Genomic DNA, 20,147 nt, shown 5'->3' with positions numbered 1-20,147 from the left:
TCCTGGATTTCTTGCATCATTTGTGTCTTTGTATAATTAATACAAAAATACGTGGGAAACTTATAACCCGAATAACATTATATAGTTATTTTATAATCTATATATAAACAATACCACGGATTGAGAATCAGATAAAATGTGGTATCATATTTTTTCTGTTGTCCACCCTAGAAATCTGAATAAAGCCTCTTTTATATAAGTAATAGTAAGAAAATGGAAAATGGTGCAGCTGCCAAGTGCTTCCAAATCACCCGACTTCACTCCTATAGCTACACTAATAAAAGCTGTAATAAAGACATTAATCAGGGCGTTTGGTGTCAAAAATTATTATTTATTTTTCTTACAAAATCCCAGCTCCAATGACCCTTACTTGGTGACCCACAAAGTTATTACATAATTAGTAAACTGGTTAATCAATCAGCTTAGTCTGAAGTTATAATTCTTATATTACTAATATTTGACTTTAATAATTCTTGTCATTAAAATCAATGTCTTTCTTTCTTTTCAAAAGAACCTTCATAGGTAAAACCTATGAAGAATGGATTTTTATTGTTGCCTTCACTGAATCTGCCTCCATATCAGATGAAAATGGGAAACGGGATATCTGATCAATCCAGGATATTTTCCAGGCTTTCATTCTGGAAGTCTCTCCACATTACAATTTTGGGTTTGGACTCTGCAGGCAAAACCACTGTCCTGTACAGACTGCAGTTTAATGAGTTTGTTAACACCGTGCCTACGAAAGGATTTAATGCAGAGAAGGTCAGAGTGGCCCTCAGACACTCAGGGACTGTGACTTTTCACTTTTGGGATGTTGGTGGTCAAGAGAAACTGCGTCCACTCTGGAAATCTTACACTCGCTGCACTGACGGTGTTGTGTTTGTGGTCGATTCAGTGGATGCTGAGCGGATGGAAGAGGCCAAAACTGAACTTCACAAGCTTGCACACTCGTTGGAGAGTCAAGGTGTTCCCATACTCATTGTAGCAAATAAGCAGGACCTGAGAAACTCTATGACCCTGATAGAAATTGAGAAGATGCTGGCACTGCATGAGCTTGGCGCCTCTACACCATGGCACTTACAACCTTCATGTGCAATAATTGGTGATGGTTTACTAGAAGGACTTGAAACACTGCATGACATGATCCTCAAACAGAGGAAGAAGCAAAAGCAGCAGAAAAAGAAGTGATGGAATGTTCCAAAAGTGATAGAAATCGGTTTATAGGGTGATGCTGTGAAGTGGCTCTTATTTAGACCTGGCATTAATCAGCTGACTGAGTTTTATCAGTTTTATACTCTAATGGTTTGTAAACTTAAAAATAAATTTTAAGGTGGAATTTTAATTACTTGAAGTATGTTAAAGGAACACATATGAAGAAAGTATTTGGTGTGTGTGCTAGTCATGAGAACTGTGACCTTTTTTCTCAAATTAATGTAGGACTGAGAACACAGAACTAATTCTTGGATTAAACAATTATTGAGGGTTTTTTTTTTATTATATGAAATATGTTTGCTTTTATTTTACTTCGATTTGTTTTTTATTTTGGAAGTAACGTTCACTTTCTGTAACTTTATATGTTGTGTACAAGCACTTTAGATATCATACTTCATATCTGTTTGAATATTTTTATTAACCTAAATAAATATTTCTATTGTACAGATGTTTTTTATGCTTCTGCTTTTTTGGTACTTGTTTGGCATTTAAATACTTAGTTTTAAAGGTCTCTTTTCACACGCCAATGTTGACCGCTATAGGTGTTCATCAAGAATCTTTATTTCAGTTCTGCTTTTGTTTTGTTTTTTTTGTTACTGATAACCTATCCATTCTGATATTTTGATTCAAGTTCTTTAAATCTTGCAAACATATGTGGGACAAGTGCTCATTTACAATGGTGCTGACTAAAAAGACAAAATAAAGTGAAATGTTTATATAATTATGAAATGCATTTTCACTGGTCACACTCAAGGTTTATAATAAAATATCATATAAAAGACAGTATAGTAAAATGATTAAAGTGTATGCATTACAGCCTATTATTCCATATGAAATCTTTTTTTAGACTTCTATAGTAACTAAAAAAATGGTGTACTAAATGGGAATCCTTTTTATGTTTCCCATATATATTTTTTATATATGTATATATATTTAAAAAAACAAACAATTATTTATATATATATATATATATATATATATATATATATATATATATATATATATATATATATATATAAAAATGCTTGGTTCAAAGTTTTGGGTTTATCCTGGGAACACCCTAACAACATGCAGATTCTGAACAATCTCTGGCAGTGGGCCAGAGGATAGTGTTTTACGAGCATTGTGCAAGGCCATCGATGAATCAGTCTTCAGTTTCACGCTTTAGCACATGGCATGAGCTTAACCTTATCAGCAGTAGCTTATCACAATTTCCAGTTACTTTTATCATCACATCGCCACACAACTGAAACTGCTGGAGTTAAGTCTCTAGTAATGTCACTTAAATCCACTAAAGTTTGGGTATTGAAAGACACCAATATACTGTTCTGCATTTTGTTTCTCACACTGCTGTTTGAAAGAAACTGTGTGTGTGTGTGATTGAAAGATTTTGTGGTAATACATCGTGGGAATGTTAGTATAGGAGGTGGAAGTCCTGTGCCGTAACCTAAACAAACAATCCGGGCAAGTCAGACAAGTCTGAGCTGGACTTTGTAACATGCTGCTTTGCTTCACAAAAAGCACATTAATAGTGCTGTAGATAAGAATCTTGACTTAAACGCTTCACAGCATAAAAATATCTGCACAAGAATGTCAGTGTCAAAATATCTTTCATCAAAATAGATTCTAGGAATTTTGTTCTTATTTTAGCAAGCTTTTACCAATGGTAATCCCGTAGGACTAAAACACTGAAACAATTGTTAGACATTTTAAGTGGTGTACTTTTATTTAATTTCAATGTTAATTGTGTTTAAAGTAACCAAAGCAACAACTACTTGCCACTTTTTGGCATTCTCTATTTCCTCATAAGCACATGCAGAACAAAAGAAGAAATCCGGCTTCATTCGTTTGTTTTGTTTGGTTTTTGACAGTTATACTTATAGAGAAAACACCAAACATGTCATAATCTATGTAATAAGAAAAAAAGTTATTTATTTTGTATTTGGTCCTGTTCAGGCAGAATAGATGGTGAGAATAGATGGTTTCCACTACATTATCTTCTTTACAAAAGGGAGGTTTGTGGTATGTGAAAAAAACTGTGTCATGGGTTGATATTCAGGTTTCTTAGGGAAAATTGCAAAACCTCAAATAAACCCCATTAGTATTGAAATATTTCCTGTATACCAAACACCAGCTAAAGTGTTTGGAAGCAAAAGAGTAATAAATTGTTATTGCACTTACAGAGCATAGATTAGTTTATTTAAGGAATAAAACATGATGAGGCGGGGCATGCTGTTAGAAAAATGATCAGGTTGGTTGTTTTTAAATAACTTTTTTTTTAATTGATCACTGGTGAATTGTCAGTATTTATCACCTTACAACCTGCCCATGATGGAAAAACATACTATTACTGTTTTCCTTGAAGTTACAAAGTCCTGACATTGAAGACTCCTCTTTTCCAAAAATGCAAATAACGTCTCCTTAGAAAACTTCACCTATGATTCAATGCATAGATGTGTGTTACCATCGTGTAAGTTGTTACAAGGGAAACTATATTTGCAGTAGGAATTACTTTCTGAGCAGTGCTGTTATGGAAAGGAAAGTGGTAGCTCAGTGGTTAAGATGTTGGACTTTGAATTTGAAGGTGAAGAATTTAATTCCCAGGAACACCAGTCTGCCATTGTTGGCTTCTTGAGCAAGGCCCTTAATTCTCAACTGCTCATTTCTATAAATACATTCATTGTAAGTTGCTGTGGATGAGGGTGTCCAAATGCTGCAAATGTAAATCAAGGATTCAAGCATCAATGGTGAGGAGTTTTTACTTTTCAGATAAAATCAAAATTTGCGGCATTCAGCAAAATGAAACTTCAACATGAACTTCATTAAGGCCCAGTAAGTCACATCGGTGTGCTTCACTTTAATAGTGAAGCTCAAATGGAATGAGGTGTAATCTTAGTTGTAGCATTATAACTTGCTAATGATTAGCAAATGGGCAAGGCCCAAACAGAGTTCAGTCAATACTGACTTAATCCTATCTAGAAGTCTTAGCCTATATTCAACAAAATTCTGAGATCATAAAAATAGTAATAAAAGCACTCTATCAATATTATTATTATATGTATACTGTATGTGTGGTAAATTAATAACTGGGAGCTTAGAGAGAACAGCCAACATCCTCTTTAATCCACCAGTTGCTATGTGGACAGATGGTGAGCAGAGAACAGTCAGCTGTTTAATGCTAGCAAACTCTTTCTTCTTACTCACCCACTTTAGAAACCTTGAGTTCATTAAAGAGCAACTAACAAGTGTCCATAACAAAATATATTATGTGCATGTGTGGGTTGTTTGAATATTTTCTCAAATTTTCTTAACAGGCATACAGGAGTAATGTTTTATATAAAAACAATACAGACATTTTTGCATTTATATACGTAAAGGTTTTTATAACTCACCATTTCACATTCCTGACTGAGTCTGTAAAGGTCAATAAAGCAATCTAGATGTGACAAATGTATACTAGGTGTCTATTATAGAAAAGAAAATGTCTGCCTTGTTGTTGTGAAATGATGCACCTGACAATGGGCTATAAATTACTTAGAAAATCAAGTGACTCAGGAACTGAATGTAACACTTTGGATTTCTAACATGGGCTAAACAGCATATATATCCAGGCAGTCAGGTTTTAGATTGTGCTGAGCCTCACAATGTTACAGGAAGCTCTTTCTATTAGAACAGGACAGGGACAGGGCATTGAATCTGTGGAAAAAAATATGTTTTGCTCTTCCAGTAAGCCAGGTGTTTCCTTGTGCACATGCTAGACGTGTCTGTGTACTATGTATGTAGGCACCTCAGCAGCTAAAAATCATGAGCAGAAATGTTGCTTTCCTGGGCAGAAGCCTTTCTGTTCATCTCACTATAAAACGTCCTCTAATCAGAATCATTTTCTAGAAGAGTTTTGCTGAATCAGCAGTAAGAGAAAACAGTGATTCAGTACTTAGAGACAGTAAATAATGGGTAATTAAAAAGGAATGTTGCTCTGCTGGTATGAAACAATGTTCCCCTTTTAGAGCTTGATTTATCTTTAACTGCCATTAGCTGTAATTTAACCCTTCCTGGCATATCATTTCTATTCAATGCGTTTGTATTTCTCAAGCCTCCAAACTGCAACTGAATCTCTTTTTGACAGACAGCTTAGTGTAAAGGTTACTGTGATCACCTTTGCAGCTATCTACTGACATTTTCCCTTAATGCAAGATTTGAGGGAATCTGTTAAATAGCCAGATTTTACACCAATTTAAATGTCCATGGAGATCTGAAACTTTGTCTCAGTCTAAACCGAAAAGGCCCCCTGAAGCAAAGCTTTACTAGCTGCCTGAAAGTTAAATGTGCTTTCTCCCCACAGAAATATCACGTTTACCTTTTTCTTCCTGGACCGTTCTGTCTAAATTCATTATTCTGCTTTTTTAAAAAGCAAGCAGCTTATTACAAAAATAACCAATGAATGGCACACATATTAATCTTAATAGTCAACATGCAATGAGCCTTGTTGTAAAATTCTTAGTTGTTAGTTTAAATGGATTTTCTACACATTTATTTGTTTAGGTTAATGGTTTCCTGTATTTCCCACAATGCTGTGTGACAGACTAACTGCTGATTGTTATTGTCAGGAGAAATTAGTAGCCCTTGTGTACTAATTGTGAGTGATGCAGCGGTGTTTATTATATTTAGCCTGTTTATGTCTCTTCCTTTAATCCGCACACTGTGCTCAGACAGATCAACATCCTTGATCCAGCTTTTACATTCATCAGTATCTTGTTTGCTCAGCTATAAGATGACAGTTTTTCCTCTAACTTCACACACTCCTGACTCATGTATTGTAGCTAAACTGTATTCTGGAACTTGGAGTCCAGCATTTGCTGTATCATCTACATTTAGACATTTGTATTTCTGATTTACTGTATATAAGGTTAAAATGTCAAGTAATATGAGAAATAATATTCTCCTTTTAGATAGATTGTAGCTGTGCTAGCAATGTCTCACTGTGATGCAAGAGCATGAAAAGAATACTAAATTCTCATTACAATAACAAATACAATAGTCATTTTAAATTAGAAATGACTACATTGAAACAAAGCAAATCATGAAATTTCAAGAAATAAAGCATGTCCCCTTAGATCTTTGTAGGTTAATTTGTATAATTAACTTCTCTCTTCCCATTCACTCTCTTATCTCAAAAACACTTAACTACGTCACCCAGGCATAATTAGACATGCACACAGATGCTGATTGGGTTGCATTAAAGGTAAAGTGGTTTGGCTGTGTCTCATGTCCTGAACTAGTCACGCATTTCTCTGTTAGTGCTCCACAAGTTCAGTGTTCAGCCTGCACCCTCCTTCACTTTTCTCTTTTTATGAAGAGAGGATGCAGGTGTGTGCTGCTTCCTCTCACTAATAATGTCCAACATTATGGAAAAGTGCAATGCAACATGCTTATTGAGAGTTGTCTGAAGTATTCATTTGCATGCCTTCTGATCCGAAATAAAAAATAGCTGAATAGATCATGACTGTGGAGATGCATTTAGGCTACTGGATTCTTTTTTTTTGTTAGTTTTTTTTAATTTTTTTGAACCAATCAATCTTTTACCCAATAATGTTTTACCCACAGCACTAAATATAATGTGCAGAAATACTTGAATGAACACCTGCCATTATAAAGAGCATGTTAATGGGAGACTTGTACTTAGCATGTGACTCAGACTGGTATAAAAGCTTCTATAGACATACCTTTTCTTGGAAATGCTTGTTCATTTATCCTCAGTCATGTAGAGACATAGGAGGTCTGGATCTGTCTGAATTTTGTATAGGGATTGATGCTATTTGCATTTCCCCTCTATTGATTTACAAAGGATTCTTTGGAAGACTGGGACTAAATGCTTTGTCAGGCAAAACAAATGCAATTACTACGTTTAATAGTTTCAGGAGAATTTACAGTGTAATTTGAGTTCATCGCTTCCGATTAAAGATATTACCCTAACTCTCCTGTGTTAGATCATTTTTTAATTTAGATTTTTCTCAGTGTAATTTGATTTTTAAATTTGCTTACTTATTCACCTGTGACATTTTTGACCTTGAACTATGGTTTTTTTTTTTTTAAGTCCTTATATACTTTGTTATAGTATGCAAACTCCCTGGTTGTACCCTGGTCTCCTTTAACTTCAGACATCTTTCTTTTGGTGAAACATCACTATTTTAAATGTCATCCAGGAAGATTTATAAAGTGGGAGAGAACGCTGTGTCCTCATTTGGGTTAATAATGTTAGTTTATCTTCTTCTTCTTCTTTTAGCTTCTCCCGGTAGGGGTTGCCACAGCGGATCAGCTGTCTCCATACTACTCTGTCCTCTACATCTGCCTCTTTCAAACCAACTACCTGCATGTCTTCCCTCACCACATCCATGTACCTCCTTGTTGGCCTCCCTCTTTTCCTCCTTCCTGGTGGCTCCATCCTCAGCATTCTCCTACTGATATATATACCCCTTTACACATGTCCAAACCATCTCAATCGGGCTTCTCTCACTTTGTCCCCAAAACATCCCACATGCGCTGTTCCTCTAATAAACTCATTTCTAATTAATAATTTTAGTTAGTAATAATGCAAAACGGAAATCGCACAATTTTTCAAATATTTAACAAACCTAAGATAACTGAGTTTATCTACAATTAGTACATATATTTACATTACTGGGCTTCTGCAAAACTGCTCTGTGGCTTTGTCTGTATTTTTTTTTATTTGAAGTACAAGGCACGTATTGTACATTAAAACATCTACTACTTTTTTCTTGATGGAACACGACCACCAGAGGGCCACTGCTGACCAGATTTCATTTTGCTAGTATTTCTACCTCCTTACCACTCCAATGTCCAATTTAATTAGATTTCTATAGTGCTTTTAAGAAGGTTATTCTTTCAAAGCAGCTATAAAAGATAAATATATTAAAAATATGCATTTTCAAGTTATAAATTAGTCTATATAAATGTATGACCAAGCAAGTGGGGATTTGTGGAAACACTTTGAGAAAGAAACCTTAAGAGGAACCAGACTCACAAGGGAACCCATCTTTATCTGGGTAACAAAAAAAGCTATTCACAGAAGGCCCGAATAGACACATGTTTTCAACCTAGGCCTAAACACTGTGCCAAAAACAAATAGGATGGTTGTTCCTGTAGGGCATTGCAAGAATAATCTCTGCCCTCCTGCTGTAGCCAACACATATTCAAGATTAGTTTAAGATTATATTATTATTATTATAATTGCCTGCATCTTTTGATTGAACTAGGCATGGCAGATAATAAAAGACCAAAGGTTTGCTCAGGTACTGCAACACAAGACTATTTAGTGCTTTTATATGTCAATATAAGTATTGATAGTATTTATAATTGGTGTAAGATTAGATTGGGAGCCAGTGTAGAGTAGGTAAGACAGGGGTGATAGGGGCATATTTTAGGGTTCTCGGAAGGACTCTTGATGCATTCTGAACCTAAATATCCAGCAGTTCAGTGACCATTACACGCTATAGGCTACAAACCCGATTCAAAAAGTTGGGACACTGTACAAATTGTGAAAACAGAATGCAATGATGTGGAAGTTTCAATTTCAATATCTTAAACGCCTGTGCTTCTCGATCGTGTTTAGATATGGCATCTTTTTTGACCTATAGAGTTTTAGCCGGCAACGGCGAATGGCACGGTGGATTGTGTTCACCGACAATGTTTTCTGGAAGTATTCCTGAGCCCATGTTGTGATTTCCATCACAGTAGCATTCCTGTATGTGATGGAGTGCTGTCTAAGGGCCCGAAGATCACAGGCGTCCAGTATGGTTTTCCGGCCTTGACCCTTACGCAGAGATTGTTCCAGATTCTCTAAATCTTTGGATGATATTATGCACTGTAGCTGATGATAACTTCAAACTGAGAAATTCGTTGCTGATATTGCTCCAATATTTTTCGTTGCAGCATTGGGGAAATTGGTGATCCTCTGCCCATCTTGACTTCTGAGAGACACTGCCACTCTGAGAGGCACTTTTTATACCCAATCATGTTGCCAATTGACCTAATAAATTGCAAATTGGTCCTCCAGCTGTTCCTTAAATGTACATTTAAATTGCCTGGCCTCTTATTGCTACCTGTCCCAAAGTTTTTGGAATGTGTAGCTCTCATGAAATCCAAAATGAGCCAATATTTGGCATGACATTTGTCATCTATATTCTATTTTGAATAAAATATAAGTTTATGAGATTTGTAAATTATTGCATTCCTTTTTTATTCACAATTTGTCCAGTGTCCCAACTTTTTTGGAATTGGGTTTGTACATCACCACACCTCAATGGGATGACGCAATACTATGGCATCAGACATTGCCTTCGCTAATTTGCACACACTTTCTATCTTACTCCTAATAATCTCTGACTGCCAAGGTCTAAATGATTAGATCTTAGAATACCCATGCTTGCCTAAAGTCCTAAGATTCCTGCTACATCCAGCACCCTGGTTCCTGTGCTGATGGTACCATTAAAGGTCTAGTGAAGTGGAGCTGAGTGGTGCTTGCATGGGCAAACCTTGGCATCAACTTTGGCTTTGAAAGTTTGCTGCTAAATTGTTACCTACTCGCCCCTCTGCGAAGGCCCTAATGCCAGACTTGAGGGTTTGCTAACTTTACCCAGAGAATCCAGAATTTCCCCTGCAGCAACTGCCCTCACTGTCAATCCTCTCTGGATGCACTCCTAAGTTTAATACCTTTTTTGCCAGAGAGCTAACTAAGTTCATCATTACTAGCAAAGGAGAAAGAATTACTAAACATTCTAAAGAACACACTTAAGAAGCTGAATGTTTGCCATATGTTTGATTCATTACATACCTAAGTCAAAATATTTGTTTCTTACTGAGTTCCACCTGTAAAAGTCTCTGAATTGATACAGTGAATTGATGGTGCAAAATCATTTATATAAAATAGGGAAAAGGGTTTAGATTGAACACAGACAGACACAGGCAAAAAACTCCCAGCAAACAATTTGAAAACAGGAAACTTCATATTAAGCACTACTATCCCTAGTCCATGTTTTGTTTGCTCAGGTTTCTTAGTTTTTTTTTTACTTTACTTACAACATGCTGCTAAGTGAATTGACTACTTTAAATTGTTTCATAATTTTACTGGCATCACATTAGCCTGGTCATGTTCATGGTGGATACAGAGCCTAGCCCGGGAATGCAGTGTTTATTGAAGATTAATAAATAATTGTTTCACTTTCTTAGAATGTTCTAGTTTTATTTAGAATAATTTGCTAATAGAAAATTTTATTATATGTTTCCAAGGATATCATACAAATTACACATTGTAAAATGTAACTAGTTTAGGTGGCTTATCCAGAGCGACGTACAAAAGTGCTTTGAGTCTCTAGCAATGAATAAATCTACACTGGTACACCAGATTACAAACTTAATATAAATATAACACTTGAATTATGTAGGAATTATGTAGGAACTGTAGGAACATTTGACACTTAGTCAGTACACAGCATTGTGGTTAAAACAGCAAGCTTTCTTCCAGTAGATGGGGCTATTGTGTCTCGTTAGGAAATATTAATGTAATTGAAGCAGGCACAGCTGGAGTTTTTAAAAGTTTTATACAAAACCTTATCAATTCACTAGTAGTTAACTAAAACATATTAGTACAGTCTGATTTTGGATCTTCTACACATAAACTGTTGTCTGCAGATTCAAAGTTACTACACATACATTGTATTTTCCCTCTAGTTTTGTGGTGTTAATTGTCTTTATGTAAATACAGTAAACATACAGGCTACTCTCAATACTGTAATCAAAATGAATAGTGAATTAGTAATTAGCATATAAATGTATTTTCTAGATTCGTTGACTGCATCAATAATCAGTTTTAAACCCACATTACTTTAATGCACATCAGTTTAATGCACATGCATTAAGTCAAAATTGAATAAGGCTGTTTGATGCATTATGAACAGCTCCTGTATGACACTTATGGGTTAAGAGGACTACACTGAGATAATATATCTAACAACCTTGATAAAAGGTAATGAAAATCTCATGAAGCGTGATTATATAGAACGTTATGGTATAACAAATGTACAGATTTCCCCCCTTGTCGTGATAATCAGACTCCATCACTCTCTCCTTCCTGTCTGTCTTTCTCTAACACCTTTGCTCTCTCTAGTGCTGCACAAACAACACATGAACGAGAGCGTTGGAGTGGCGGGCGGCCTGCTTGATATGCACGCTCACAGCCGCACGCTAGGACGCCGCTCTCTGCCAAGCGCGTGATTAATTAACATCCAACTCGTAACCCCCGAATTAGCGCCGGAGCACACGGGCTAATGAGCTCACTGTGATCCTGCAGGTTACAAAGACGCCTTCACCACATCCATCAGACCCAACTTTGAACGATAAAGATGGACGTGACACTGGGAGAATGACAAGGCCAACAGTTGAAGAAACTGTGTCTTTGGCAGAGACAGACAGACGCATAGACAGACAGGCAGAAAGTGGGAGTGAGTGGATTCTTACAGCACTGTGCTTGACTTCTGTACACAAAGTAGTCTGAGTAATAACTCTATTAAAAACTACTCTCTTTGCACCTGCGGGTCAGGCCAAAAAAGCTTCATTTTGCCAAATTCTTTTTTTTTCTTGAGTGAGTCTCCCACAGTTAAACTTTAGAATGTCACTATATGTAGCACATAGCTAACACAACCATGTTTGAGTCCCAAACAAGGTTATTTTGTCACTTTATTTTTAAAGAAAGGCTTCTCCTGATAACCGCTCACCCAAAACTTTTGCTGGATTATGTGAGTTCGGAAGCTTATCAAATCACCAGGAGTGCACCTGAAACATGCGTGACCCCTTTAACGCTTATCACTAATCACCTTTTGCAGTTTAGTCCTGACTCTACCCCCATCATTTATTAATTTTTTTTATAAATTTTTTTCTTTTTTTTAACCAGTTGTGTTCACCTGTTTTGAATCCTTTCTTAATGAATACCCTTCAGCCTAATTCTTGTTTTTTTAAATGTTTTATTTTATTTTTTTATTTCCATGTTCATTGCTTCCTGGTTTTAAATGCTCAATTGCCTTCATAATCGTTTTCTTCATGGATATTCCTTGTTTGATGCTTTTGTAAATGCTCATTACTGACCTTCATTATAGAGCATGTCTATGATTATTGTACTTCCCCTAATGCACATGCTGAGCAAACACATGTTTATTCTTGCAACTCATCAAATATGACTTTAATTTTACTAATCAAAAGTTTGCTTTTAATCTTACTGGTGTACCTTAAATTATACAAATGGTGACAATATTCTGTGTATCACATTATCATTAGGTATATTGGACCATGATTGGATCAGAGAGTTAAGCCTATTTAATCAATAATGGGACAATTATTTTAAAAGTCATAATTCTATCTTGATACATAAATTGTAAAAAAAATCCAAAATTAAAAAGAATGTTTATTGAAGTAATAATCTACTTCATTTATGTACTCATTAATGACCTTTACTTACCTCATGAATTACCTTAATGCTGGTTTAAAAACACAAGTATAAAACTGCTAAGTATAATGTTTATATCAAGGGCATGCTGAATCCTTCATATGTAAATTCTGAAGTGCGTAAGAACACAATGCTTCCTTTTGAATCCTCAATAGTCCTTTTGAACCCATCACTAAAATAAAATTATTAAAATATGCACACTGTATGTGTGATTTTAATAAGAAAACTTTTTTAAAGGTAATAAATGTAAACATATTGTGAAATATTGAACTTCCAGTGCAGGCTGAATGTAAAGCAAGCTGTAGTATAATAAAGTGAGCAGGTAGGGTCAGTGTGATTTTTAGTGTGGTCTCTTGCTGGGCACAGGTCTGTCACTGCTCTGGCACCAGGCAGACCACAGAGTCATGATAAAGACGTTGGCACACAGACTGAGGCTCAGGTGCAGTGCAACACTTACCGCAGCGCCCACAACAATCTGATCACCTCTCTGCTAAGTGATGGCACAGACTGAGAGAGAGAGAGAGAATGGTACACCTTATAGTTTTACATTGCATTAAAGCAAACTAATCTAAATGCAAAACTGTTTATTTTGTGCATCAAATGCTAGTTTACAGTATATGGCTGTCAAATGCTGCACACACATAAAACCTCAATCAGGTGAATAATATTAATACCACAGCATTGTCTGGTTCTTATTTGTCAGAAGGTGTTAATTGTATACCAGCAGTTCTAGCAGTAGTGCCTCTACAAAACAAATCACAGGTTTATATTAATATGCTGGTTCTCTAACAATATGTTGCTGTTTCTATAGTAACTGCTGATACAGGTGTGCTCCATAAAAAACAGATTTTCTGTAAGGAGGGAAAATTTCAATTTTGGAAAGGAGTCTCCAGTAACAGTCAGTCACCTTTCTGTAGCATAAACAACAGGGGATTTTTGCTTTCAAGAGAAAAAAAGGATGGTAGGGGAATGACTGTTAGTCTGTTATATAGTTACTAAGTATTGAATGGAAAACTTTATGCTTTTTTTAGATGTAGAGTTGTAATTCTTGGTAGGTTGCTAAGGATTAAAACATTCCCGCCCATGCTGTTATTGGAAAATAATCAACTTCAGGGTGGCACTAGTCCTGGATTAAATTCCTTTAAAAGCAATGTGTTGTATGTATCTCATACCACAGCAACTTTATTATTTGATAAAGAAAGACTTATGTTTTATTCCAGAGTTTATTCATGACATATGAATGACATACAAAAGTCTGAATGTGTAAATAAAGTAATTATGAGTATTATTATTCTTCAGATATTGCCAATAGAGAAAAGTAAAACGGACTGTAATTAACTGATTAACCTTAATTTTAATACCTGAGACATTACCTGAGTGGCTTAAGGCCAAACCACTGCAAGTTGTGTGTGTGTGTGTGTGTGTGTGTGTGTGTATGTATGTGTGTGTGGGCTCTTTGTGCATCTAAGCATGCAAACAAGTCCATAACCACCCCCTAGGATGCCATTAATCTGTCTCAGGTCTGACGGCCATTTTTGTTTGCGTTTTCTCAGTGCTATGGAGGGTGATGAGTGGGTGTGTATGTGTGTGTGTGAGGGGGTGGTTGAGCTTGCTCCTTTAAACGCACAATGCCATATTTATAAGCCTGTATTTATAAACACATTTGCATAGATCAAGATGAAAAAGTTGTTTGAATTGGGGGGCCATTTGCATTTGGCGAAACATATGGCATAGCCGCGGAAGCCACGGGCCATGCCTTCATTAAGCCAGCTCCGTTTCATCAGCGCCGCGCACATCCCACTGTGCTCTCCTGCTGAGCTGCCTTCTGTCCCCGAAGGTTCCTCTGACAGGGGACAATATGTCCCCAAGGTGAAACGCACCCTGCTCTCAATGATTATTTAATCTGACTCACGCATCGCTCCTAAAAGGTATGGGACAGAGAGAGACAAAGTGGCTATTTTTTTTTTTGCTTATAATTAGCAAGGCTTGGGCTACAGGTAAGCAATCAGGTGCTGTCTGGTACAAGCATGGTGCAGCTAAGTGCGGAAGGATAAAAAGTGTGTGGGCATGCTTGCGCTGTGCTGCAAATTATTCTCTTCTACTGATTTACAGACAGGACAATAGATGCATTTATGATGTAAACGTGTTAAAATATGCTGTAGAATTTGATTGGAAGCTTGTTTCTTCCATATAAGATTATATTACATTATTTTACCTATATTACCTTTTGTCTTGTTAATTAGAACTTTTTTGCTATTTTCTTTTAAATTAAAGTTATAATACAACTGTGACTTTTTATCTTGGTGTTACTTTTTAATATCCAGCTATTACAATGCATTGCTATGCTTTCCAATTATCACACCACAGCAAAACCAATCAGTGTGCAACCAAGCAATGTCACCTATCTGAAGTCTCTTCATTAGGAACTGGCCACTCCGAAAGAATGTGTTGGATGGAAAAGATAACGTATCTTTGGTGTTAGTGTGGCTTGTTTAGAGGTAGGAGCCTAAATGGTCAAGGCACAGTCAAGTAATGGAGAAAAAAAATTGTTAAATAAATTTGAATTCTGTATTCTTATTTATGGTGGAAATAAGCATCTGTTGTAGTGATTGGCAGGAGGGACCCAAATTGCAAGATGTGAGCAGAGAGTTTAAGGTTAAAGTCTTTAATAACTCAGCCGGGGAGTAACCAAGTGAACAGTTGTAGTGGCATACAAAAACACAACAGTGCATCAAAATATGGAAGCATTGATGGCAGCGCAAAAGAAAACAGTCTATAAAAACTGGCAACAGAGCAGAGGAGGTCAGACAGAGACACAAAACAATCAATTAATCTGAACAAGCAGTGGTGAAAAGGGCAGGGAAAATAACTAGAAAAATCTCAGGGAAAACCGGAAAAGCCGATGAGATAATCTGGCAGAGAGTAAGAGTTTTGGAGTCCTTAAATACTCAGCGTCATGGAAAAAAGCCACGAAAAGGCCACAGACCCGGAAGTTTGCATCACGAACCAGGAAGTGCATGAATAATTTAATTTAATTAATTTGTATATTTGGGTTGATATTGCCTTTTTGGATTATAGATTTAGTAGGCTGTAAGGGGTAACCACCTAATGTCTGTGGTGACAGAAAAAGAAAACAATTCCACTATTAAAAGATGGCTATATCTGGCCCAGATATGGATGGTGGCAGGAGAGAGAGGATAAAGAGAAGACTGTCAGGAGATTACAACAGGTTAACGGATTTGTGACTTGTTTGGATGTTGAGTTGTGTGAACAATGCTGCTTGTTCCTGAGCTGAAACATAAATGTTCAAGAGCTTTTTGAAACATCGCATTGACATTCAAGCATGGTTTTTGTTTGTTTGTTTGTTAAAATATAAAATGTTTTGTTTAAATGCATTTTTCATCTGGGACAAGGGTGTGTATAAAGTGGCTAGATTAAGGTTTTGTTTAAGATGACATGTAAAACCACAACCAACTTGTTTGGTCAGAACCAGAATAGGGCCAGATATAGTATACATTTGGCTGAGATATGGCAATGCCATGGGCCATGTGTGTCCCGAGTTCTGGCAACAAGACCTGGTCCAGTCATGTATCGTAATTCATTGCTGCATTTTTGGGCCAAGTGAAAGTGGGTAGTGTGACCCATCAATGGGCCAAACCAATTGTTTTATGTTAGACCTTTTACCTGACCTGCTCAAGTATCAAATTTAATAATTGATAACCAAATATAATTTACTGTTTTTTTGCTGGACAATATGGCTGGAGGTTTGTGAACACACCTGATTATAACACCTATATACTATTCCAGATTTAGTCTCCTTTGCTGTTCTAATAACCTTTACTTTTCTAGGAAGGCTTTCGTTTAGATTCTCGATGGTGGTTCTCTGGATTTGTGCTCATTCAGCCCAATCAGGTCTGTTAGGTCTAGGGTACAATATGTGTACCAGATCGCCACAAAGGTGTGGGGTGAGGTCAGGGCTCTGTGCAGGCCAGTAGAGTTCCTTCCTCATCAAACTTGAAAATTGTCTTTGTGATGCACACTGTGTGTACTTGGGCATCTTCATGCTAGAACAGGTTTAATGTTACAGAATACAAGGACACTAACTAACTACATTTGTAAAACATTATAGCTCTCAGAACCACATTTACTGCTCACTTATTTACTCAATAAGGCATCCAGATTTAAAGTGGCTTCTGGTATTACATAATTCAAAGCCTAGACATAGACATAAACACACACACACACACACACACACACACACACACACACACACACACACACAAAACCAGTTCTCATATGAAGGAGCCTCACAAAACAGGTTGATGTGTTTTGACACATGATAATCTCTGGTCAACGCTTTTCATAAACGTGTTATTCCCAGCATTGAAATCCAATATGAGTGCAGATATAGCATTTGTACCACATGTCTTTACCCAGGTTTCTAATCCTGGCTGTTTTTCTGGCTATTTACATAACTGATCACATTTTCAACCACCACTGGACTGAGGCCATTCTGACTGAAATAGCAAACAGTCCAGAAATATTCACTAAAACCCTGAATGTGTGACCACCCTGGGTTTGAGTAACAAAGTTGTACAGTGTTGTTCATGTGTTGTTCCATTTCAAACTGAACCTCTCACCACACGGTTTGATGTCAGGCTGAATATTTAATTATGGGATCGGAGAAAATGTGTCGCAAATCTATTTCAAGCAGGGTTTTTGCAATGCACTGCTTCAGAATCCAGCCTTTGTTCACAGACATTTATATAAATTGAGTAGACAGTCAGTGCTCGTGTTGGCTCCTTAGCCCCATTAGCTTGTAAATAATAATTTTTCATTTAAAATAACTTTTCTAATAAGAAAAAAAAGTGATTGTGATAATTCTACTTTCTGGCATGCACGGATGACACGTGATTTGGTGTTTTGTAGCAGGAGTACTCAATAATGAGCTGGTGTAAAATGTGACCTGAAGCAGAGTTGATTATTTTCCGTAGAAGGGATGTTATATTTTGTTTATCTTATCCCACTAAACGTTTTCCAAAGCTAACAATTAAAATGAAATCAAATAAAAATGACATCATACTTTTTATCCTTTTATAGTTGTATTTGATGTTGATGTTGAGCTCTACAAACCATACTAGTTCTTTATCACAATTGTTTGATTAACTGTTAAAAGTTAACCCCTAACAGCTTTTTTTCATCTTTCTTTAAGTTAAAAAGCTGCACAATGTCCTTCTTTGTGAACTGCCTGTAAATATTTCATAACTGTCTGATAAAGTTCTAAAAATGGAGACCTTTCGAATATGCTAAATAACTCTCATCCTTTTATTTTGACCCCCCAAAATTCTCTGAATTAAGAATTTAAAAGCAGAAAGAAAAAGTAATGCTTTACACTAGTAGATAAAAAAAAATAGAGATAGTTTAATTACTGCTTTTGTTAAAGCCCTGGAGAAAGAGTCCTAACCCAGTTTTTAGTAAATATACTTTCATATCAAAATACTAGTTTAACTAATTGGCCAATATGACACAAATTCTAACTGAGTCAAAAGCTGCACTTTTTGTTTGTATTATTGGTTGGGTTGGGCGGCCAACCCCTTATCTTTAAGTTGGGAATTAAAACATGAGGGCATGTAAGATGGTTGTATTATTAAGCCACAAAATGACGTATTCCAACTGGGAAAAAGCATTGAGTCCCTTAAATAAGTAATGATCGCCAAGATCAGAGGATCTGTACAGTACAGCAAATCAAGTAAAGCACAAGCTTTGATAATGAGTCTTAATAATTCAAAATGTGTAATTATCACTTTACAGGAAAGCACAACAGTAGCGGGAAGCTGGAGGGATTTTGGCAATTAGTGGAAGATTAGGGTCACCCATTCTGACCCAGTCCTGAGTGAAGGAAGCAGCTGGAACAGCAGTTGAGCATCAATATAGTGAAGAGTTGAAGTGAATTGAAATTTCAAGATGAGGTGCCTACCTTGGCCTGATGTAAACAATCATTTTTTTAATATATAAATATATATATATATATATATATATATATATATATATATATATATATATATATATATATATATATTTTTTTTTTTTTTTTCTTGATGCAATTGAACCTAATGAACACCAACAAGCAATAGAAATGCAAGATGAGAAACTAGGCAACTGCTATATGCAGCATTTTTGCATATACTCTAAGCAAATAATTAATGGTGGTAATTTTAGCAGTATCACATTAATAGGATTTTTATGTACTTGCCAGCTGATGTCACTGATTGGACCAGCAGTGTTGACTATAAGCAGTGTACCTTATAATCTTTATGTTAGGTATAGGATTAGCCTAGATTGTTAAATTAAGAGATCAAGACCTTTGCTGCCTGATTTACATTGATTATTGGACGACTGATAGTGATACTGCTTTATTTATAGGGTAACGTTTAGGTTGACTGGTGTTAAAAGTAAAGTCGCCAAATAATGAAATGGTCAATGTAACTTCTGTTCCCTAATGTTGTCTAATATCTGACCCACAGCAGCAGGAGCATTGTAGCCTTACACTGGTGTTGACAGAAGGCTCTGGTACTTCATTGCTTTTCTTTGTCTGGCTTTTGTCTTAAGCGAGGGCTCTTATTCTCCACATTTCAGCCGGGTAAAAGGTCCCACATTTGCAACTTGAATAATTGAGATTAATCACCCAGCTAATCACTGTATTTGTCTTCCATCCATTTGTGTTGCACAATACACAGATGGGGAAAAAAAGAATGAAAAGAATCAGCGTTCCTATTAAATCACTATCTTTTAACAAGCAGCGCTCTCCTTTCATGCAGGAGGGCATTCAGTGGAGCCACTTGGCACTTATTGTTCGGTTAAATGAGTAATCATAACATCAATGAGGCAGTGAAACGCGACGCGGCGCACATTGACAACCTTTGCGCCCCTTTCAGGGAGGGGAGTTAATTTGATCACCATGATCTGGGCTCCTTTCAGGCACAAACCACCACAGCCAGCAGCTGGGAGGCCTAATCCCCCCAAAAAATCACACACCACAAATGCTCTGAAAGGGAGAAAATATGGGATCCAAATCGCCTCTTTCAACACTTTGCCATGCATCTATCTAGTGGGCGCTAGACCAGTGTTAGGAGCCCTATCCTGCTCTCATCACTGAGTATCACTCTTGCAGTCACGGCTGAGCCAGAATGAGCCTGCGAACCTTAATTGCCAGATGGTGAATATTTATCTCCCCCTTCTTCACTCAAAAGTTGCATTAATTGCAGGGTGGCCCGGGGGCTGAATTTCCCTGATCAGAGTGATAGAAGCCCATGACCCTGATTAAACCAGACCCCCTCCCCCACCTTTGCCCTCACACATGAATCTGTGGCTAAGGTGGTGCTGGCTGTGTGCAGGGTGGTGAAGGAGGGAGTGGGAAGTT

The 20,147-nt window shown here is 36.6% G+C and overlaps 1 protein-coding gene across 1 annotated transcript; it reads left to right on the top strand.

Moving 5' to 3' along the window:
• Nucleotides 1-531: 531 nt before the first annotated feature.
• arl4aa (ADP-ribosylation factor-like 4aa) lies at nucleotides 532-1,660 on the top strand. Its single transcript, XM_046863317.1, has one exon. The coding sequence runs from the start codon at nucleotides 532-534 to the stop codon at nucleotides 1,186-1,188; it is 657 nt and encodes a 218-aa protein (XP_046719273.1). The 3' UTR covers nucleotides 1,189-1,660.
• The last annotated feature ends 18,487 nt before the right edge of the window (nucleotides 1,661-20,147 follow it).

The sequence above is a fragment of the Silurus meridionalis genome, chromosome 12 (genome assembly GCF_014805685.1).
Source record: "Silurus meridionalis isolate SWU-2019-XX chromosome 12, ASM1480568v1, whole genome shotgun sequence".
In the NCBI taxonomy this organism is placed as follows: Eukaryota; Metazoa; Chordata; class Actinopteri; order Siluriformes; family Siluridae; genus Silurus; species Silurus meridionalis.
This window is presented reverse-complemented; position numbering and strand designations above follow the sequence as displayed.

Bases quoted from the DNA above. Each gene is read 5' to 3' on its own strand.
- arl4aa (XM_046863317.1), top strand. From the start codon at position 532: ATGAAGAATGGATTTTTATTGTTGCCTTCACTGAATCTGCCTCCATAT.